The 25,274-nt window shown below is 32.2% G+C and overlaps 1 protein-coding gene across 27 annotated transcripts in view; it reads left to right on the top strand.

Annotated features, from left to right (window-relative positions):
• LOC111047183 (ELKS/Rab6-interacting/CAST family member 1) overlaps positions 1 to 25,274 on the top strand; it is a 125,108-nt gene that overhangs the window by 67,791 nt on the left and 32,043 nt on the right. For 4 of the 27 annotated variants that reach the window (XR_005570476.1, XM_039421157.1, XM_039421163.1 and 1 more), the window contains exons 2-7: positions 4,604 to 4,753; positions 7,673 to 7,769; positions 14,516 to 14,646; positions 16,599 to 16,895; positions 20,861 to 20,875; positions 23,844 to 24,011. Coding sequence is in view for 25 of the 27 variants with exons in the window: in XM_039421157.1 (XP_039277091.1) it covers positions 4,604 to 4,753; positions 7,673 to 7,769; positions 14,516 to 14,646; positions 16,599 to 16,895; positions 20,861 to 20,875; positions 23,844 to 24,011 (858 nt within the window). In the remaining 2 variants the exon portion in view is untranslated. Of the gene's footprint in view, positions 1 to 1,935; positions 2,298 to 4,603; positions 4,754 to 7,672; positions 7,770 to 9,945; positions 10,154 to 14,047; positions 14,104 to 14,515; positions 14,647 to 16,598; positions 16,896 to 20,860; positions 20,876 to 23,843; positions 24,012 to 25,274 lie in introns of those variants that run through there. The other 23 variants (XR_005570477.1, XM_039421160.1, XM_039421164.1 and 20 more) reach the window with 20 other exon arrangements.

Raw genomic sequence — 25,274 nt, 5'->3', positions numbered from 1 at the left:
ATGATTACATCAGGAAGTAGAATAAAATGACATCTTATCATAATTTGATACAGTCTTGTAAGTTGTAGTTTGAATATGAATGATCACATTCTAGAGAAGACCATTCTCTAATCCGAGAAACTCTATATGTGAAGGACATCGTTTTATAAAGGTGTCAAAGAGTGGGTGTGACGCTTTGAAAATATTATTCTGAGTGTTCAGAGCACTCTTCATTTTTAGAATTGCTGAGGGAAATTAATTTGTGAAGTGGCTCCACATTGATGGCTGCTTTGAGTTATAGCACTGAAAGGCCAACGCGGAGAGGATAAAGGACATGGCGACAGAGAGCAAGAAACGATCGTCAGAACGGTTTCAAGCTGTGTTGCACACATCAGTGAGCAAAGGGCTGCCCTTGCCTTGTCAACAGCTAAATCAGTCGACCCAATAAACGCCTATTCTATTGCTATTTTGAACAATACCACAGCCGTACCCTATTTACTCGATTCACAATACTAATTCATTTGTATTTTCTCTATACAGATTATCATGCATCAACAATATTAAAAACCTTCTATTTTTGAAGCACCTTATATCAAAACTCTTTCAACCGTATTCAAAATAGTTCTATTGATCTATAATAGTGTTCTATCATAGATTAAAGATACTGTTCAAAGTAATGATACTTGTATTAGTTGTCTCTGGTTCTATTAAATAAAGTCTATTCAATAGTTCTATTTAGAATAAAATGAACTATAGTGAAGTCCACATTATAATGGCAGTGTTTGATTGGAAATGGTATTGCTATCCTTGTCTATCATTCAACAAAGCGGATAGCGCTATCTCTTTCTCGCATTGCTCTGTTGCCAGATCGTCTTTCAACAATGTAGAATTGATAATTAATTGATGAAATTATGAAAATTCATTATGAAATTATTAAAAAATATAATCTCTTGCTTAATAAAATATAATTGATAATTTTAAACGTGAATGAACCATTAATATTACATTAATAAACCTGTATCAGCTACCGTCTATAGAAGACAGAGGATCGGCAACGTTGTTCTCCTATCTTTCTCCACTGCCATTATAACGTGGACCTCACTATAGTCCTAATTATAGGGATGAGAAGTAATGGAGAAACTATTACGACCCTTTGAAATTTTTCAGTTTATTGATCTATTATAATTGAATAATCCATAATAGTGAACTTAAGGAAATATATTATCACTATATCACCATAACAAGAAAAACATTTCTCTGTTTAGGATTTTAAATATCGGGGCACCGAGCTTCGCTCGTTATTTTTATTTATTGATAAACAGAGAACAATTCTCTAAAATGATTGTGTTTATATTTTATAGCTGGCTATGCGTCACCTTATGAATTTCGGGGATGCGATATTTTGATTTTCCACAGAATCATTCGCTCACATTTTACCATCCACAGCAGAAGACAAAAGTCTTAGCAGTTTCAGCCAAGGATGAATTATCCTTTTGATCTCATTCAGCAAGTTTTCCCAATAATGAGCAATGGTGATTAATAACCACCTAGTGCAATCGAATTCTTAAATCATAAACCTACTATGTTCCAAATTTCGTAAAAATCTTTAAAGCCGTTTTCGAGATTAGTTGAACATAAATAACCAGATAAACAGTTATAATATAAACTGATACACAGAAATTGCTCGCTTAATATAATAGGATATTAGCCGTCAGTTCAAGTTTCCCGCTTTTTACTCATATGGAGAGGCAATAATATTTATTTGTAAAGATTATTATTTAGAGTCAAGAAGAGAAAAAATCAATAAAAATACATATATACTTCATTTATATCATCAAACTACTGATAATTGCATCAATTAATACGATATTACAAGTTTTATAACAAAATAATAGTATTTGAGAAATAATGTTTTGGCGAAAAGTATTCAGAAGGCATGTCTATCACAGTTACTTCAGAAAGAAAGGTTATGTTTTTGTTCTGTCAATGCTTTTTGTTTTCAGTTTTCACCTCCAGCTCTTGTTTTTAAAATGTACATCAAGTTGTAATTTATTCTAATTCAATTTTAATGGCATTAAAAAAATCTTGCTACTTTTAACCTGAAGACCTGAGCTGTGTTATTTGTGCGCGGAATACTGTAGGGAAATTTTCCGTTGTTCATTTTTCATTACTCCGTGCCCTGAGTTGCCAGTGTCATTATAATATAGAGGGATTTCAGGAATATTACTCCATCGTTTCGACAGTGGTACTGGTATTATCAAGGAAATTATATAAATTTAGAATAATTGAAAGCTCAAGCAGGTACATCTCATAATAAGGTTAATAACTGATAAGAAGTAGGTGTAAAAATCAAAACCAAACTATTTGCCGACTCTTTTGAATAGCCTACGGTACTGTGTTAAAATTTTATTTCAATACAGTTACAGTAACTTATGTTATCACTCCCAAAGAGCTTGGTATCTCGTTTGCGACAAAGAATAATTTATTTGTGTAAAATTGAATTTTGAATTCTGCAAATAACTGCAACTTTATGTGTTGGGAATTGTGTTTGACAAATTTGTCGCACCTTATTCTTTTAGTCAATTATTAGGAAACAACTAAACCAAAACCTATTTTTTGGTCGAATTAAAAAAACAAATTCTGTTCTATTAGCATTGTAGCAAACGTTGAATTAATGAAATATCATTTAAAAAAGCTCTTCAAGACTAGCATAAACTACCCACAAAAAGCTCAGCATACACTACCCATGTATATCGGTACCGTATGGCTTCTACAATTATTATCTAGGATGATAGAGTATTTGTTCAAAAATCATAAGTTTCCGATGTATTTCATATTCTTCGATAAATCAATGTAATCGATTAGAAATGTAATTTTTCTATAAACATTTATTTGTAATGGGACTTGATTTGAAGGAGTATGACCTTGTTTTGAAAATAAACGTTCAATTTGGTTAATTCACCAGCAATTGACAATATACACTCAATGGCTAATATTAATGCACCAATACATGGTATAGGCCTATTACCAGTATATTGATGAAAGTTTGATGTTGTTTGAAACAGGGTTGTACCTCAAGGACTCTTAGACAAATACATTAATGTTCCAAGATAATGAAATATGTTAAATTAATTAGCCATTAGCCTATAGTGTGAGTACCTGAACTACTCTACGGTATTGTTTTGTAAGCCACTGAATAAAATAATTATTACTGTACTCTTAGGTGAACTGCAGAAATGGACTGCAGAAAGATGGGAGAACAGCGTTACCGATTCTCTGCCTTGCCACTGTCTTCTACAGAAGATAGATGATACTGATATATCTCATGTAATATTAACTGTTCGTTATTGTTAAACTGAAGGGGGTAATTTTAAACAAATTATAATTGAAACTACTCCAACGATTTGAAAGCAAAAGCTCTGACCATGTGCATAAGCCCTGCTATATTATACGGTTCCCAAACTTGGACGCATACAGAGGTACTGGACGAGAAGCTCGAAACAACGCACACAAGAATGGTGCGCAGCATTCTAGGGATTAAGTTGCCTTAAAGAGTTAGGAAGACAGATATATTAAGAAGAGAGAGGACAAAATAGCCTATCTACAGAAGGAGGCACATATAACAAAGTGGAAGTGGGCAGGGCATGTTGCAAGAATGTCTCACGAACGATGGACCAGGATGTGCAGAGAGTGGGTTCCTAGAACAGAATCAGAAAGAGAGGACGGCCAAATACCAGATGGAGGGACGAACTCTGTCAGCGAGTGGGGCATGCCTGGGCAACAACTGCCAGGGATAGAAAATTGTGGAGCCTGATAGTGAGCAGATTATAATATTACATGGACTCACAAAAAATTGATATTCTCCAACCTGAATTAACTATTGTAAATATGTAAAATCTATTTAATGTCATCCAGAAACGTACCTCATTTAGAGAGGCTTTTGTTCAATTGTGAATGTAAATAAAGCTTTATTATTATTATGAATGCAATTCAAGGGCAAGTAACAGGAAATAGCGTTCTTGTTTCTTCATTGTTACTTGTATCTTATGGCAAGTTTTGATGTCTCAAATCCGCTGGCCGGCATAGCCCAGACGACTAGCCTTTGCACCCTTCAGTCTGCTAGCGATACCTGGTCGTGGGTTCGAATCCCGCTTCAGGCATCAATATTCAATCATAAAATAACCCTCTACAAGCTAAAAGCACACGTGGGCAACATCCACAATAAAAACGTTCATCAATTGATTATTTTTGCCTTTCGACTTTTATTTTATGATTTTTTTCAAAGTTTCTGTTGTTTTGGGTCCATATTTCTCGTACAAGGGTCACTTCCCACTACATATGACAATGCTCATTGTAAAGAATCTACCGTATAGCCTATATTAATCAAGTCTTAAACGCTATTCCAAATGAAGAAATTTCTTGATGCCATTTCGCTAAAATCAACCTATCCATTTTTATCTATAATTTTTCTGTGAATAGCTTAGTTTAAGAGTCTTATTGAGATAGATCATAAGCTTTGTCAGTGATTAATATTAAGACCATGAACAAGTGTAATGTGATGTAATATTCTTGAGGCCGAATTTCATGGGATTCTTCTAATTCTTTAATGTTGTGTTTGTTGCAGAAACAAGCAATGCTGGTGAGACAACTAGAGGAGGAGCTGCGTTTGCGCATGCGCGGCCCGAGTCTAGAAATGCAACAGCAAATGGAAGTGCTCTATGCCGAGAACGAACACCTAACCCGAGAAATCGCTATTCTCAGGGAAACAATAAAGGTAAATAATATTGTTTTCCAATAAGTCAAAATCCAAACAAATATTAGCTCAAACATTATTATCATAAATGTTCTAAAATTGATCAGAAATTAATTAAAACATAGTATATAATTTATCTTAATATACAAAATTTATGTTCCTCTTCAACATATGGTGCTCTTTGCATCATGGTCTGTCGATCATCAACTGGTAATGGCGCCATAAGCATCAATAATGAATTATTTCCATTTGAATAACTATCTGTAGAAAAGGCAACCTATTAAAAAGCAGTCCTTGTGAACGCATCACCCCAATTGAAAAATATCCTAAATTCCTACTCAATCGATTCCACCTCTATTGGTTTTCGATATTCAACCTCTGTTGATGCCTCTTATTTATTTATTTATTTCATTTACACATGCACAAAATCAAAACAATGATTGGGAGAGAAACAACAGAATTAATACAAAACTATTTTCCCCCGAATTTAGATAGTTGATGAGCAGATCTGAATAAGGTTATGGTACCACTTCTTATAATATTTAACAAAAATTTACCGTCCAAATATATAAACAATAGAAATTTGGAATTTTGGTTTATTATAAATATAAGAAAATAAGTATTACACTACAAAATCCATTTATAAATTGAAAAATTCCATCACCATCACCATTAGAACTTGAAACAACCATTAATCTTAGTCGATTCACATCTGATCTTATAAATTGAATTGATTCATTCTAGTCCAGGCAACGAATGCTCAAATAAAGGTATATTGTTGAATGATAGACCAGTATAGCAACACCATTTATAATCAAATACTTTCATTATAACGAGGACCTCACCATAGAATATTGCCACTATACATGGGTTTATAAGCAGGAGAATCAGCGGCAATCATCACGCATAAGATATTTGCCTCTCTCACTCCAGCATGACTAATACAGCTCATGATTATCGATTTCTTGTGACTGGAGAATATCTCTTCTGATAAACTGGAGAATATGGGATGTGGACAATATGAGATTTTAGCAAGTCCGATTCAATGCGCCAGATAGCGCACACAGCTATTGACATTCTGAATGTGCGATTTATTTCCTTGGTTATTTCGAGCAAATCAAGGGATTTGACTCCAAAGGGCTGTATAAGCCGTAAACAATCCATCTCCAAAGTCAACATTACTCAAGCTATCAGAGAGATTCAGACCGATTTGTGCGCCACATTAATGGAAAAACGGGCTTCTCGGATCTCCGCAGCCTCGCGGCCACCAAGGCGGCTATTTGGATATTGTGATATTCCATCCATAATACCGTAGCATTGATAGAGTTATCAAACAAAAAATATTCATCATCAGCTTGTCTATATATACACTACAGCTTGTCTCATTCAATTTAATTTCAATGACAGGAATCGCCTGATGATGAAACTATATTACTATTGTTATCAATATCACAAAGATCTGCTAAAATCGTTTTGCAGCTGTTCCCAACCAAGGGCGAGCTGTAAGTTGAGAAATGAAAGCTGTTGAAATAGAACATCTATTCTAAGCTATCAAATTTCAACCTTTACACTACCGTATTTATTTGAAGATTAATTCATAGTTTGTCTTTTATTTATTGGATATTATGAATCAAAGTTCTTTTGTAATGTCTCTAGACGAGATAACAATAGCATAGATTGAGTAAATGCTTCAGATTAACATTAATCAATAAAAAAGGCTAATTAATTATAATTTCTCACCTGTGGCAAGAGTATAAAATGGAAATAAGTAGTATGATTCAAATATGATAACAAAGTATGTTAAATCTTTCTGTTTAGCGCTGCGCACCGGTATATTTCATTCGAAATTTGTATTTTGATTTTTTTGTGTGTTTTTGTGATGAATTGAATAAAATTATTGATTGATTGAATTAGGTTCCACGAGTTACTTGTCAATTACTAAAGCTAATTACTTACACGACTCAGAGACACACAATTATTGTAATCAGTCTCAACTGACAATGACAATATCCAGACGCGTTCATTGTACTGAGAGCCTTTGCAAATACCAGATTGCCAGCATTATCAGATCAGCACTGTGTAGTGTCGTACATTATCATCCTTTACCACTATTATTCTCTCTTCTCCTCTCTTCCTTTCGGTGTTCGCTGCAAATGAAATTTCTCTAATTACAAGATCAAAGCTTAGAAATGTATGCATGGATTACTGGTTGCTATCTAAAGGATTATTCGTTTTTATAATTAACCACATTTCCTCATTACTTATCAGTATTACAATTTTTAATATGGGTTGAGGGGTTTCCTTAGTACTTGTGCTTTTTGAATGGCAATTAACACTTGTTGCTTTCTGTTGCCAAAGTCAATTTATCTAAAGTACTCTCATTATGATAAATAAGTAACGAAATAAATAATACCATCACTATCGTTAATATTTTATCTACTCACATTCTCGAAGTAATTTTTGAATTTCATTGAGAAGTTATCAACTCTTCTAAAGTAATTAACTTCTAAGGAGTTATTATTAACTCCTTCTAAATCCTCAATAGCCTACTGATATTTTAGATGAATAATTTTGGGAAATTTTCGACTGTCATGTTCTGTTTAAGACGGTCAAAGATCAATAAGACGTGTTAGCCAATGATTCCAATAGTGATTCTTCTTGATGATTTCCAGGTTAGTTTTGTTTGAAAAGTCACTTCTACGTGCATCAATAAATTAAGAACGAGACATAGTGACTCATACAATTTACTGAAAAACTTGAAAAAATCGCGGACCGAACTTGGAATCAACTTCAAGCAGCGATCAGTGTTGTCAACCTCATAATACAAAAAAATTTGAATAAAGATTTTGAATAATAATGTATAGTAATGTACCATATCTGATTTTGAATGTAATGTACCATATCTGCTTAGTTTTATTCACCATATTTGTTTTTTTACAGGAGTTAGAGTTACGAATAGAAACTCAGAAACAAACTCTACAAGCACGTGATGAAAGTATCAAGAAGCTGCTTGAAATGCTTCAGAACAAAGGAGTCGGTATGTTAAATTTGAATTTAACATCTTAGCTTATATACGTAGTTCATAGCAATTCAGCATTTCAGAATCATACTTCGTATTTTTTAATAATTATGATTTAATTTATTTTGCGAAACCCTTTAAAGTATACTCGTATGCTAAATAATACGAATCTGTATCAACAGTTGAATTTTCCTCAACATCAAACATTAATGTATGTCACTATGAATTCGACTAAGAAATACCGGTACTCGTATCTGTAGGATCCATGTATTCATCATTGAATATTGATAAATTCTCTGTGTTATTATATTACTTTATCTAATAATTTTACGATTGGATTATGTTGCTGTATTAGTAAAACATCCTTACGAACTGAGATAGGCTATAGACTTTTAAACCTATTTGAAAGTACACACTCACCCCACTACAATTTAAACATTCTAGATAGTTGAGCCATCATACATATCCCAATCCCAGCAGTTATTATCCCATTTAAGTCTTGAAATATTGAATTCAATCATCAACTTGACATACAAATACCAATAAGAAATTGAAGCCAATGATTCACTAGAAGTATTCAATGTCATCTTCAAATATCAACTAGGCAATATCTCTCTATTTTTGCATTGAAGACATTGATTTCCCTTAGAAATCCTTTTAGGTCTGGAAACTTTTGTATCCTAGCATAACCAAAAATGGATTCATGACAATTCATAAGCATTTTTTAGCTTTAGAAGTATTGTACTGTTTCATTCGTTTACTATGATAAATTTTATAAAACATATTTTTAGAAAGTTAAATTATGCACGATACTATGCATTACATTATTTATACTATTAGTATTGTACTAAAATAATGTCAGTACAAACTGATTTAAACTTGTTGCTATAATTGTATAAGATTTGTCATCTATTGTAAATATCGAATCCCAATCATTCACAGTGCTCACTCATAGTATCATTTCATTATATCCGCTATCATTCCTATATGTATCATCCTACCATTTTTAGATCAGTCATCAATTCGATTTAATTGCTAATTACTTCTGTTGCTATTGTGACAAGGAACATTTTTCCCAAGAATTATCATAGCTATTCCTTTTAAGGCCTAAATTTTTATGTAGAGTAGGCCTACATAAAAGTACCATACGAAAATCGTAAAAAGTTTTTAATTACCTATATTCAACAACATTGGCTGCCTTCAACCACGTGCTATGGTTATAATTACAAGTATACAAGACAATTACAGTATTTATTGTGTATTGCAGACACACTTGTCAAATACAAAAAAATATTCCACAATATTATTCTAAAAAATGTAGTCAATTACTGCTTCTCATGAAACAGCTTTATAGTGTAACATTTTTCATTAAAAATCGTAGAACTCAAATATGTATTATTATTATTATTCTCTCATGCCTATCCCAAGAATTTATTATAATGCTATTTTTGCTTGGAGGCTGGGGATAGTTGAAATACTTTCGTTCCGTCTCTCAAGTCGATTAAAGAGATCAGTATGTAGTAAAATATTTGCAAAGTTTTATTTTCCCTCAGAGATAGAGTTAACAAAACTATTTTCTTCTATCATTCATTATACACAGAATATCACACCTCTGTAATATGTTGTATACTTAGAAGCAATTACGGCTCTTGATTAAAAGTTGTTACCCATTGGTTCGATTCTATACTATGAAGAAAAGACATGGATTCATGATAATTTAATAATTAAAGTGTGCAAACAAATGAAGGTATTAGTCAAATGCAAATAATATATCAGAGTTCTGTAATATGTTGTATATTTAAAAGCAATTACGGCTCAAAATAAAAGTTTTCCGTTTTGGTGCGATTTTATACTACAGGTATGATTAAGTATCTGTATTATTGATAAGGACCCGAATTCATGATAAACATAATGTCTATTCGCATACAAATTTTACCAACCTCTAAACACTGATGTAAAATTCAATCTGATTTTACAAAGTATTATCCCCTACATATTCACTCTATTATTTCAATTTTACCTACATATAATTTGATCTAGAGTGGGTGAACTATAGTAGTCCCTATTCATCTCCTACTCCAGTATTAAAATCATGTGAACATTTAAACTCATGCACTACATCTATTACCTCATGAAATTCATCATTCATTAAAAAAGAAAATCGCTGAAAATAGATTTTTTTCTTAATGTGCAGGTGGATCTCATTCCATTGAATTTATCGAAGAAATGTACAAATTTGGAAGAAGTGTCATGGAAGATAAGGACTAGTAGTTTCATACCCCAATATATACATAGTGATTATTATTTTGTATTGTGCTTTATCTACTGAAAGTGTTCTAAACTATAAGTATCACATTCATGCTGCAATTTGGACTCGGTTCTTTAATTATATTCATATCTGTGTAAGTAAAAACCAACATAATAATATATTGCACTTTCGGCTAAGGATAGCTGCTGACACTTGGTTTTGTGTTATTAAATGTTTGGCAATATTATCATAACTGTTGTGATCTGATTGCTTGTTCAGTTTATTATAAAAGTTGAATAAATTGAAACACAATAGAATATATCAAGTACCCTCTTATTTTATCATAACACGACCAGTTACAACTCTTCAAAGGCCATTTTCAATTGGTGTGATAGAATAAAAGGGTACATGTCAGTGTTGTGAAACAAAATTTCAATCTCACTTGATCATTTATTCCATTGTGTTTCAATACTTTCAGTAGCCCTACAAATGAAAGTGAGTAAATTGAATAAATAAAAAAAACATTTGTAAGATAAAAATGCCTTGTTTCTTTTAATTAAATTTTCTTATTTGTTTGATGTCATTACTGAAATCATAACTATTGTTTATATTGACAACATCCACTATACTCACTATTAATACAGTAGAATATTTGGCAAAAATGTCACCATAATATTTCCAATTCTACTTTAAATCAAAATATTCCAAATACGTAGCTCATCCAATAATTCACAAAGTATTTTCTCATAAATATTTGTATATGAAATTATTTGTAATCTACACAATGATATGATAATCAAGTAAACAAGTCATCTTATGCATGTTTATATTGAATCATTGTACTTATTTGTGCATGAAATTGTCATGAATCCATCTAATTATAAATTACCTTCCCCTTATTACAGCTACTATTGATAAAACTTGTTAATCAATGAATTATTCTAAAAAAGACCCACATTTTAGGAATAGTTTTTCAAACGTATCTTTAGTTTAATTATTGTGAATGATTGTTTCTCATCAAAGATGTTGAATTTGGCATTGATTAGTTTTAAATGTGATGTCCAAATTTGCATCCCGTGGATCAGCCATCCTTTCATGTTCTCATCAATAACCTTAAAAGTCATAAACTCAAACCTTCATCAGCATTGTACCCTCATTGCACCCCAATTTCTACTAATTTCTGTCCATTCATTCAAAACAGATCTCCACCTGCATGTCATGCATTATTATCCAGTTTATTTTTTATTCCAATAATTATTTCAAGTACCTAATTTTGATTATTCTCGGATCATTAGAATAGTTTGATATAAGAAGACCAAGTTTTAAAATAGAAATTTTTAAACTGTATTTTATCGTGCACTATTCCTACTTGCAAATAAAAACTATATACACTAACTATATACAAAAACTGCAGTATAACTTGCAATATTAAAATAATAATCATTCTAAATAAAACAAAAATTCACAACATTGATAAATCCTCTTGTTCCAAGATAAAAGTGATTCCATCAGTATGATTGAATTCATTTTTTGACAAAACATTGATTGAAAAACATGTTTTCATTTTATTGTCCTTCAAAACCTGAATGAAAAAATATCATGACAATTCGCTTTGCACGTACATTTTTAGTTTACAATGTTGCATGCTCTGACACTGTCATCGATGTTATCATCCCAATTGCAATTTTATATTCGGGAAAGTTATCTCTTAGTGAAATAAGGTCTGATGCTGTCATAAACGCAACATCAATAATAATGTGTGTACATACTTATGCGCCAGGAACACGCGCATTTCGCTCTTCATCAGCTGATATGCTTATTATACCTATACCTGTATCTTATTGTTTCTGTACAAGTACAGATATAATAAGCTGAACGTCAGCTGATGAGAAGCAAAATGTGCTCGTGTTTGTGGCGCATAAGTCTGTACACACATTTACATGTGTTGAATTCTAATCAAATTTCATTAATGACGTTATATTAATGAACAAAATATTAATAATATCTGATACCACATTTTAAAAATTGTGTTCAGGATTAATCGGTCATCTCACAATTTCCCACAATTCTCTTTAATTCGAAAAATTTCTAAATTTATTTTGCTTTATCATTCTAGGTTTCATTATCATCACTAAATTAACAAGTTCGTGGTGGAGTAACGAACGTCTTTTATTGAACGGGTTTTGCAAATGAACCGTAATTTTTCATTATCAGTACTATCCTTCCGAAATCTCTTCCTTATGGTTCGGAACTCACCTTATACTACATAGGTCCATTAGTCTCATCCTATTGCTCACGCATAAGTCCAAGGCCCATATTTAGGCCTAGGAATCATTCCAGCAAAGGAAAATATTCACGGCATTGGTGTTTCTACCTTCAAATGCTATCTTGTAGTTTGCATCTTCCACAATTTAAATGTAATATATTAAAGTTTTTTATCTTCCTGTTTTTCGATAAACTTATATTTCAATAGAAAATGTAATTAATTATCTATTTATTCAGTATGGGATTTTCAATGTTTATATTGCAAAGTTATATTTTCACTTTGTTATCCAGAGTTTACAAATCACTTTTATTGGATGCCACACTCGTGAAAATTGGATTTTTAAACTTGTTTTTATGAATCCAAACTTGAAAATGCACTTCACCTTGAATGCTCAATATTTATAAAAAAAAATAATTTGAATATTTGGTGATTTTACTTGCCTCGGATATATTGAATATAATAGTACTATACTGAAAATGCTATCTAGAGTTTTATTTCTGATACTTGACAATTTTCCACACAATAACTCATTTTTTCAGTATCCAATGTTTAGAATAGCATCTCTTCTCTGCCTGAATCACTGGACATCAATTAATTCCTTCTTCCATTACCACTTTCATCCATTAATCTCATGCATAACAACATTTCACTTTTAAAAATATAGCTTTTCCACCCTTTTATTGACAACATCTGTCAATCTCAAATAATAATCTTGCAATGTACTATACCACAAAATTAGTTCAATAATACTCTAACTCTGGCATTGATAGTTTCAAATATTTCTACTGGAATATTAATCTCATTTTTAAACTCAACATAACTTCTCTCATCTGATTCAATTATTACTAAAGGTGAACCACAAATACTGACCCATTTTATATAAATAATTCTTCACTCATTTCATATTTGACATTTTGTAGTGTTCAATATAAAGATATGTACATTTTAAATATCGATTTCAGTAATAACAATCAAAGTGTCTCATGAATTACTCTTACAATAATTTTGAAGAAAATCAACTCTATTAATTATTTTCAATGTACTATAGAAGAATAATGAATTTCACTTGGAAAATTTGTCAAAATTATTCTATCTTTATCAAGTTGAAAGAAATTTTGATAATATATTTCAACACAACGATTCCCCACCAAACGGTACGTAGAACATAATATCCCAATGCTTTCTTCAAGATTTCAATTAAAATATTGTATCTTGGAAAAACCCTTTCCATTAAAAGAGAAATTGAAATTCATTGGTTTTGTTTGTCATTGTGTCTGCTATCCTTTTATTTGGACGTCTGTATTGAACTAGCAGAATGCATTATTGTTATGACAAGCAAAACCAAACAAGCAATATATTCAACAATTTACTTAGTAATTCCCTTTTTTCAATATGTGAATATCCACTCTTCTCCAGATTAAATCATCTATTGGGGAAGTTATTTCTACTTGAGTGCTTGGCTTTACTCATTAAATGTTTCCTAGATTAAATCAGAAGTGTACTACTTCGTAATACTTATTGAATACTGTTCTCAACATTTTGATGTTTTATTGTAAGTGACAGATAAATGATCATAATGTACCATAATCTATAAATGCATTCTATTACAGTGTTGGTGTTTTATGGTAAGTTTAATTTATGATGAATATGATAATACATTTCATACACATACAACCATTGAAAATCTAACCATTGTTTTTTGTTTGTTTTAAAACAAAACCATGTTACAGAGTGTTGATTATCACATTTTTGTTTTCTCATCTGACGGAAATTCTGTTTTAGGGAAAGAGGAAGAGAGGCAAATGTTACACCAAATGCAAGCTTTGGCTCAAAAACAGGTGGTTACTATTCAGTAGACATTATCCCTACTCACTAAACTTTCTTACTTCTATTTTGTGAATATATCTGTTTGTTTTACTATATCGTACAAATAGCACACGATTTGAGTTGAATATCTCTAGATGTTATGTTGACACTCGAGACATGCGTTTGCACCACATAATCACAGTTTGGCATAAATGGTACACATCCTGTCTGTCATACTGAACGTGTGTACCACTACTAACAATGTTGACTGTATTACACCGAACAGTCATGTGAATCAGAATGGCAGCTCAAACTGTAATCGTAACTCACTGCACTGAACAGTTTGCAAGTTATTCTGATGCGGGAAAGGCGGTAGCCAGCACTCACTGTATGTGTTTGTCGTAGTTGTCTCCGAATGGTTGACGTTGCTTTGGATGTTTGTAGGTGGTAAAATGGTAGATGCTGACCAATCTAAGACGCAGTTAGAGGCCAGACTGGTAGAGAATGAGAGTGTGATTCGCCATTATGAAACGGTGGTGAGGAATCGGGATCAAGAACTCAATATGACGAAGCGTGTGAGTAAGCTAGCTAATTTCAATCAGTGTTAGCGATCATTTCTCATGTGCTAATCAATATTGAGCTCCTGCTTCCATCTTCCTCATCACCATTCACTGTCATTTCCCATTGACTAGCAATTTCAAAAGTTGTTCCATCAATTTCCGGCATACGCTAGCTTCATTACTAATCCTATCACCTCATCATTCACTCTAATAATTGCATTCGAAATCATCCATTCAATAACCCCTGTAGCAATGTTTGTATGTAGATAGATTCAGCATTACTATGCCAGTGAGTTTGCATCCTAATTTCTAACAACTCAAGAGCACTGATGGGAGAAGTGTAGTTTATGACATCAATCGCCAAAAATGTATATGTACAGTTATATAATAGACAAAATCGTCACTATTAGAAGCAGCCTCACTGCAACAACTCCGGTGTACTAACGTAAGACGTTTATTCTACATAATCAATAAGTTGATTATAATCGTACAAAGAATTGTTGAAAATCTACAATATCCAATGATAGGATCGACTACAATGATACGGTCACATCAGAACTACAAATACTCGATAAACACTAATCAGAGAAAGTTCTTGAATTAATGTGGATGATTTCAACTTGAGGTGGAGTAGTAATACAAATGTATCAACTTTCATAAACGTGATCCACAACTGTAGTCAGCGAGATCTGTCTATTCTAGACATTTCTTGAGAGATTTTTGACTATAAGTGGAAATGACACTTCATCAATACTGTGAGAAATTAAACATAATTAGAATGTTACCGGTATCAGCTGGGAATACGTTACAATATACTGTGCATATTCAACTCAACAATAAACACTCATCAAACTCATCAACAATACAGAATTTCCAGTTAGATGTGGTTAACTTGCATTATTCCGAGAAGTCGAATAGTGTGAGGGTTGCCAACCTCGTAAAATTATATGCTAAGCAATAGGATACTTACTGTATTCAAAATATTGATTTTTAAAAGCCTCCACAACAATATTGGTTTACAGGATTTTCAAAATAAGATTATATTAGTTAGTTTCAGATTTTTTATAGGTTCTTCATGTTCAGGGTACATTTCTATTTTATTAAATATAACTATTTGGATTAAAGTAGCCTACATAACGGATAGGCCATATTGATTTGAAACTTTCCTTTATGAAAGACCTTCTATATGGTCCTCTATCTCCATGTCCTTGGACTATGGTGATTTATTCTAGTTCTAAAACTTTTTTAAAATAGGATATCCCTGATTGTATTCTTCCATAAATGATATATTCCAGTTCTAAAACGCTTTCATATAATATATCCGTTATTATATTATTTTCATAAATTTTATAGTTAGGCCTACTCTTCTGTATTTGGAAACGGGGTGTATTGCTCAGAGCTTCTCTCATTAGTGCATGTTAATTGTTTTAAGCTTATTGTGATAATATATGCTTCTTATCACTCAATGTTATAACAATACTGTATATAAATAAATTCTAATACAATAAGTATAGGCTATATTTGAAGTAAAAGTCAATATCATAGTAACAATTATTTTTGTCAATATAGTTAGACGCAAGTATATTTCGATTATCTAACTTCTAGAACAAGGTTCTGAACCCTTGTTCCATTATCAGTTATGAGTTTGATAGCTATTGTTGTCAATGGTCAGGTTAGGTATACAGGATACTAACTATTATTAATCTCTGTTGGCGAAGAGACCCACAGGTTGCTATACCTCATAATATAGGTATACCTTAATGATATCAAATGTTTGAGGAGAATGTCGAGCCAAAGATAATCATAGAGGTTAGGTTAGGTAATGTTAGGTTGGTTATACGAGATGGAACGGATTGAATTGTTCATGAAGATGTATCTGAATCCTTATAATAGTACATAAGTTGAGATGGTAAAAAGTTGTTTTGCTGATGTTTGTCTGATGTTTTTGTTTGAAAATGGATGATCAGGAGTTGAAAGCAACAAATGAAGCGCTAAGAGCGCTGCAACAGCAGCTAGAAAAAGCGCTGCACAATCAGAGTATGGTGGGTCCCACGAACAGTACATTGACCGCGATTCTGGAAACCAAGGATGCAAGGATTGCAACTCTGGAGAAGGAGGTTCGCCTCCTGGAACAGGAGCTGGGCAGGTTGCAGGGAGGGGGACAGGGGCAGGATGCGTCCCCCCTCCTTGACCTTGACCTGCACTCGCCACTAGCGCTAGCTGTGTTGGGAACTGGCACTAGTGCCACTGGCCTAAAGCACCAAGTAAGTCGCTACTTTGGCGACTGACGCACGCACGCTCACCAGCCAGCACGCGCCACACCTCTCTCTCTCTTTCTCCTCTCCGCTTGGCACCTCCTCCCCTCTCTTACTCAATGTTCAAATAAATTAAACTAAACAATACCATTCATCCCCCTCACTCATTCTACTACATTCGATGCTGCTGCTGCTTTATTGTCCACCTCCACCACTTGTTAGTGAGCACGTCGGTACCGTACCTATTATATGGATGGAGCACTCTTAGTTGTCTCATCTCCCTTCTCTCTATTGGCCGGTTACAAAACCTCAATCAAGGTTCCATCGGTTATCAGTTATCCATTATCAACCATTCATATATCATGCTCGATGCTCGATCACTGTTCAATTAATAATATGATACACAAAAACTACTTTGAAGAATGTTATTCAACTCGGTGATGTCCGATCTCTTTTCAGTTGATGATCTGTAATATATGAGATATAATTTGGTTCTAAAAAAAGAATTGGATATAAAAAATTGATCCAACTCAAAAGCTTATTCAGCACATTATAATGATATAGAACTATGAAACCTTGATTCCTAGATTGATATTTGTACAACCGGCCTTCTCTCTCTCTCTCTCTCTTCTAATACTCTCGCTCTCTTTCTCTCCAGCCTGTGTCACGCAAATGATACATTATTGTCTGTTCACTCTCAGTCTCTGTCATGTGTGTATGGTGTGTGTGTGTGAGTGTTGTTTGTCGATATTACATTTGTGTTAGGACTAGAACGCTAATATGTCAATGTATTACACACACACAAAAACATGAATCACGCTAATCACACTCTTATGTCTGGCCAGCTGCCTCAAGTTTATTGCTTTCGAGCGATGCTGAACTTGATGTACGGATTTCTGACAGTCGATTATTTTTTGTTTCAAATTATAAAACGATCGGCCTGCAAAAGGCAGTAATTATCATTTTTTTTTAATTTTTAGGATTTAAGTCACATTGTTGTAGGTATGAAAAAAAATATTTATTTGGCGAAGTTAGGACTTTTATGTCCTCTCCAGCACTCAACCTCGATTAGGCATCATAGAAATATGAGAACATAAATAAAATCATAATTTTAATTTGAACTGATTTATCTGTTACTGAAGAACCAGGAAAACAATATTTCTTGCTGGGCATTTGTAACCACACTTGGAGTTGCTTACTTCAGGCCTATCCATTTATCTATTTATCATTTCAGACAATATCTATCTATCATTTTCTCAATATTGATGACTCTAGGTAAATACATTACAAGTTTTGAATCATAATTCGAGTTATCAGGAATATTCCAATACAGTTCACAATATAGTTAAACAAATGTTATACACTCAATCACATACAGCTAATACACTTCTGAAACATAATTTTTCCGGAGATATTTCTTCCAGATGTCATCGATTGCTGCTTATTGCCTTGCACAGATTTTCATTAAACAAATTGCTGGTAGGCTATATATGTGGCTGATGACTACTCCAATCAAATTGATTATTCATCTCAATCAATTAATTGATTTTTGATTAATAGAGCAACTTGATTTTTTATCAAGAAATCATAGTTTCTCTGAAGTTATTATGTCTGATTTCTCTGGCCTTGCAGTAAAATATTTGAATCCTACTTAGCTTATATTTGATTATCCATCTCATCAGAAATGTAGGCCTACTTACCTCCTTTAATATTCAAACTTCTATGTTTATCGTTATTTAAAATTCTCATAATATTCATAATTTTATTTATCCATATTTTGGACTTCCAAATCTGGTTTAAAATTTATTTTTTTAGGTATTTATTTCTCCCATATTGCATACCACCTATATCACTCTTGAGGCAATCTCAAATACAGTCATTCGTACATCAAATTCATAATCTCTCTAACTGTGTTGCCAATGTTTAAATAAACTGTGCTTTTGACTTTTCAGTAGCTTTCAATGGTATTGATTTATTTTCGATTCTGAACTCAAAACTCAAATAGATGTACAATCTGAAAGATTACAATAATGGTAAATTTCCATTACACAAAGCAACCTCAATCATTCAAGAAAACTGTAGTTGGCATCACTCTGGTAAGTGCATGGAGTAGAAACATAGAATTTGATATGAAATTCAATTCCAAAGTAATTTCTCCCATTGGCATGGTGATAGGTATAGTACCTACATTATTTGACTAGTAGGTCTATATTTGGATTTTTGAAGCGCATTCAATTTTTAAAACCAATTGTCCAGACAGCAAGTAGATTAAAAATAAATGTTCAACTATTAGTTTACTCTAAACATGCTTAATCACCAACTATGAACATTTTTTTCCCTGTCAAATTTTCTCCTCTATTTGCAATATCATGAGACAATTGACGTATTCTCAGTTTTCTCACAAAATTACATTCTTATCTTCTTCTCTTACTTGAAATTTTTCATGAGGAATAATCAATTGTAATAATTATTGTACCTCACTTATTGTAATCACGATAAACCAAATAGAAAGTGAGAGTAAAACTGTTATTAATTTATTTCATTATTGTTATTCTAACAATCTCTCTTCTAAAAGCAACTTTAAACAAGCAGATAGATCATTGCGAAAATAGCATTCCATGATCACCAATATAAATACCGTATTTTATCAAACTAACTAACGTTGGTAACAAAATAATGGTGTAGGCCAAGTCAGAAACAGTCAACTTCTGACTACTGTACTATAGTATATATTGTTATTCAAATGAACTAAAAGCATTTTTCATATTCAGGAAAAGATTTGTTTATCTTTTAATTAGATACGTTATCATCAATAAATATTAAAGAAACGAAATACATCACCAACATGTATAGGAGATGTTGCCCTCTCATATTACAGAACTATATAAATGCTTTTAGAATAATTGAATGAACAATAAAATGTTCATGACAGATCCAAACACTTTGCATGCTCCTCATAACAACACTTTTGAGTAGGGTACAATATTGTTTGCATCAATTGAAATTCACCATTAGCTGGTTTGCAGAGGTGTTGGAAAAGCAATAGGAATTAATTGTATTGCTGGCATGGATTAGAAGCATTTGCATGAATGTATTCAAAGCACAGTAGTCTTGCGTGTAATAAAACTATGCTTAGTTATAAAATGATAGTATTGCTTCATTCTTCTAAACTAGTATTATGACTTCAAATGACATGGAGGTTTAATTCACAATTCAAATGATTACCAATTCATTATGGAAGATTATTCTCTATCAGATCTCTGAATAATCTCAATCAGATAATTTTAATTCTCATATTTTGTCTAGCTTTCTCTCAATTTTGTTTAGCTATCATATTCCATTGCAATAATTCAAGCAGATAATTACAATTGTTGTAGATTCAATAGTAAAATTGGAAATTACTTTAGAATATTTAAAGAGTTGGTATAATAGAGTGAGTAAACAATACAATCCTTACTTATGTAGAGTAGAAATCACGTTAATTTTTACGAAGAAGAAAAACGCTTACAAAGAGCATTGTGCTTTGAACTAATTTTTCATCTTATTTAGTAACTGAAGTAATATTTCTTATCAAGAAGATCGCCTGCTTTAATATCAAGAAGATAGCCTGCTTTAATAGGTTTGTTGTGTTTTCGCTAGCACTAGCATACAAAAAAGTATTAGTAATGCCAAACATTACCATAAATTATATTTGCTAAAAATTTATGATTTGGCTCAATTCTGCTTACTTGAAAAGATTTCAATAGCTTTAATCGATCACACTACCATAGGCTATTTAAAAATAACCAACATTACTTTTGTATACTTTGTTATTGGGAAACATTTATTACTATTCATTTAGAAATAAATGTTTCTCAATAATGTTATCTTGTTTGCTATTATCGAAAGGTTTACTAAGTTGATGGATTGAAATATCTTGATTATTTTGATGTGACAATAATTTGAACTTACTTTTTAATCTTGCTTTTTTGAAGCCAACATGGAATCAGGTGAGATTAATTGAAGTAATTGTGGTGTGATGCACCTTGGTGTCTGTAACGAAACTAATTTTAAATGTCAATAGACAGGCTCTATTTGTTCTCTTGCTCATCAATTTTATTAACTAATCATTTAATAATTTGTGTTAATTGTTTTTGGTGTTAAATGGATGTCAAAAATCTAAATGTTCAAATTATCAAACTATTCAAAGTTATTTTTTGTTGGATTTTGGAAACATATATATATGTATACTAAATTTAATAAAACCAATTTTGAATCATTTTTCATAAAAATCTTAGTGAATATCACTGAAGATGATTTACGTAAATAATTTTGAACTTGTTCATTTCATTAAAAAATTCTGAATCTTTGAACGTTATCAAAAGCACTGCAAGGGACCACCAGAGCTTTTAAGTTGACTGGTCTATTGTGTATTCATAGATTATAAATTTGTGCATGGATAAGGTTTCTTTTATTAATGTGAGCAATTGAAGACTTTGATCTAATGTAATATTTTAAAACATTTTGACTTCATTTTCGAATATTTTATTTTGAATCAAAATTAAAAGTTGAATGCGTTGAAATTCACTGATTTTATTGCACGTTTTTCATTATATGCTACATGTGATTGATAAAATTGAAATGTGTACGTTTGAGAACGTCAATATATTGTACATAAAAATACATTCAAAAAAGGAAAAAATTGTCAACATACCTAGTCATTATTATAATACTTATCGAAATTAATATAAATTTAATCCAACAGTTTTAGATTTGTAAAAATGTTTCATCATTATTTGGAGAAAATATTAAAGCATTTTGTTCAAATAACGATATTGAGGCTGCGCTTAGACCAAAGTTATTAACAAAATGTTAATAACTTGATCCTTATAGATTCTATTAGATTGAACGGAACTCGACAAACATATATGTTCATCATGTGTATGATAAGTTATGTTTTATCGAAAAGAATCTATAAGGATTAAGTTATTAACATTTTGTTAATAACTTTGGTGTAAACGCAGCTTTACACAGTTCTCGATAACCTAAAAATCACGAAAAGTATCTACAATATAAAATATTGTTATTATTGCAGATCAAACATCAATTTCCATTAATATTCATAGTCTCCACCAATCAATTGATAAGAAGTACTTTCAGTACCATTAAACATTCTGAAGAAGGCAGATATTGACAAAATAATCAATAACTCATTCTCAATAGTACATGGTGACGCAGGGAAACGAGCAATTTTGAAATAGTGTCATTTCCACGAAAAAAAAAAAACATGAAAATAGTAGAGTACTAATATCATGGCATGTATTCATTATGTCATTTATGTTACATTACCGACAAATATACTGACTATTATTATGCTACATATTATGGATCATGCCGACAAAATGTCCAAAAGTACCTCTTTACTTTCTAATACGACATCGGAAAGATGTGCTCACATTTAGCAATAATTGGGTGGTGCAATAGAACAGGTATAAAATTTACCGTGGTGTAATTTATTAACAAAATTTCATTTCCACAATTAAATTCATGAAACTAGTAAATTATCAATGGAATGGCATTTATTCATCATGTCATTTATGATACTACTATTAAATTATCCAAAAATGTTCCTTATTTGTCTTTCTAAGGTGACATAAGAAAGATGTGATCTCATTTGGCATTTGCAGCCTGTTGTACCTGTTACATGGAAACTTTGGAATGACAGTGCTGCAAATCCTGCGGAATGGCAGTGATCCAGTTGTAGTTGTTTTCCTTCAGTTGAAGTATTATTGCAGGACGTGTACTGTGCACCTTGTCTAAGATATCCTCACACAGATACTTCCATGATGTCAAATGCCGTCAAAATATTATGTATGTGGCAGTTTTATAGCCATTTCACATAAAATGCTCATCACTATTGCATGTTCCAAACCTTATTGAATGTATAATGATCCTTGATTATTAAATGGCGATGTTTTCACATTAGTTGTGCATAATTTCGAACATTCACCGACTCTACAGCGCTGCCAAGTGCTGCATTCAAAATGTCTCGTTTCCCTGCACCACTCTGCCAAAGCACATTCAATAATAAAAGTTACTTTTTATTTTATTAAAACAATATTCACGGTTGCGGAAGTCCTGGGAATGTTTGATTTAGTACGAGGAGGTGGCGCAACATTTTCTTACATTGCTTCAAATGTCAGCTAGGGGCCATCTTATTTTACGGCCAATATAGTGAGATTCACGTTATGTTAAGTCAGTGGAAATGGTAGAACGGCAAGGTTGCCAATTTTCTTTTTCTACCGCCTTCTATAGCAGATAGATGTGATTCAAGTCATCCTGGTGTATATGATACAATATCATGGCCCAGTTGCACAAAAGTCTACTATTGAATTTTAAAAGGGATTAAATGCCACGAAGCTAGAGAAGTCTTCTTTGAAAAAACTACCATTCTGACTTATTATCGTGCCATCTAACCACCATTAAAATTTAACAGACTTTTGTACATCCGAACCTAATTGTTGATTCTTGTTAATAATGATCAATTCCATTTAAAAATATCACATTGACTCAGAAAGTATATTCTTACTTGATTTTTTTTATAATAATTGGGATGAAATATTCTGGTAGCTCATTATATTAAATCTTCATAGCCTACAAACAAGTTATTAACAATGTGGAGTTAATTAAAAAAGGAAAGAGCTACGGTATCTGCTTTGCCAGACAAGGTTAGAAAACCAATGCTAATTCATAACTTTGCCTTTATTATAACTTGAATTTCACTATAGAAGCATCCACTTTTATTATTATTTATTATCATTTAACAACAAGTAATTGAATAATTGCTGTATCTATTGACTTTTATGTTTGATGTAACTTTGTGACGTACCGTATGTGTGTTTTTGTTAGTCGCATGTTAGTGTTTGTTGTTTTGAGGGTAAGATAATTTCGCTAATCGATTATTGATTACTGTGACAGCTGGATGAGTTCAGAGCAGAGCTGCAGCGTCGCGACCAGGAGATCTTGGCGATGAGCGCAAAAATGAAAACACTCGAGGAACAACACCAGGACTACCAGAGGCACATTGCTGTGCTCAAGGAGTCTCTGTGTGCCAAGGAGGAACACTACACCATGCTTCAAGCTGATGTGAGTCTCATGACGTTCCTCATTAAAATTAATGTTTTGATTTTGTACCTACCCTATACAAAAATACAAATATGGTTTGGATTTAGATTAAAATACACTTTAATTGTAAACAACTTATTTTTATTTGAGTATTTAACGTTTTGTGTGATCAATCTGATGGGTATGATGATTATGATTTTGGTGAGTGGTTTAAATTTGCAATGAATTTAAGTTTAAGGGTATGTTAACATTATATTATTATTATTTTCAATTATTTATATACTGTAATAACATAATATTATTATAATAATAGTATAGTTATGATTACATTGGATACCTAGCGTATATGTGCAAGTGCACGTGAGGCGATACATGAACTAAGAAACAAACTATGTGGAAAAGTCATTGAAACACGTGACTTATTGTCCGTAGCTGCTCACATTGAACGCAACTAGCAAGTGCACGCGTGCACACGTGTGTGTTCCTATTGCTCTTGCTAGATTTTGTTTCTTATCTGCGTGCTTTAGTCCAGGCAATGAATGCTCAAAAAAGGTATAAAGGGAAAAGTTCGGAAGACAATTTTCTACTACCCCGCAGTTCTGTTTAAGGTAGTAAGGAAGCTAACATTAAAATAATATGTGCATCCTATATGATCATACCCTAAGTATTCATAGGATCCATTACCGTATGAAAAGGTGTCCAAAATTATGAAATGCTAAGTATGTCTCGCATAACTTCCATCCAATAAACGTTTGAAAACATATTTTATATTATTTTATAAAGCTAAATGATGCGAGTTAAAAGTTTAATAAATGTGGATGTGACAAAAATAAAAATTTGTATTTTATTCTTAAAATAATTTATTAAAATACTTCTTCTTTAAATTGCACAGATTTCCCAGTTTTTCAAGAACTCGTTTTTGAACATTAGAATAATGATGGGCCTATATTTGGAATGAGAAATATTCTAATGAATCAATAATTTTTCGAGAATAGATTTCCATTGCTCAGAACAAAATGATCGATGCTCTGTCAAAAGTCTTCTCTTTTCATTCAAATGAAGTGATGTATCCTTGGAAACTTTCCTCGTTGTGCATTACAATTGAGTGCAGTGCAGTCTCAGTCTCCATGCAAACCTTGTCTGTTCAAATCCTTTTCCTCTAACTGGAATTCATCATTGATTCAATTCTCAGTTGTCTTGGTAACTCCATGACCAGTAAGCTTTTATTGATCTGAAATTGTATTGAAAGTCTTCATGCGCCTTGAATGATTGTTTGAACCCAGC

This window comes from Nilaparvata lugens, chromosome 2 (genome assembly GCF_014356525.2).
Source record: "Nilaparvata lugens isolate BPH chromosome 2, ASM1435652v1, whole genome shotgun sequence".
NCBI classification, from domain to species: Eukaryota; Metazoa; Arthropoda; class Insecta; order Hemiptera; family Delphacidae; genus Nilaparvata; species Nilaparvata lugens.
Note: the sequence above shows the minus strand (reverse complement) of the source record. Positions and strands in the feature narration are given on the sequence as shown.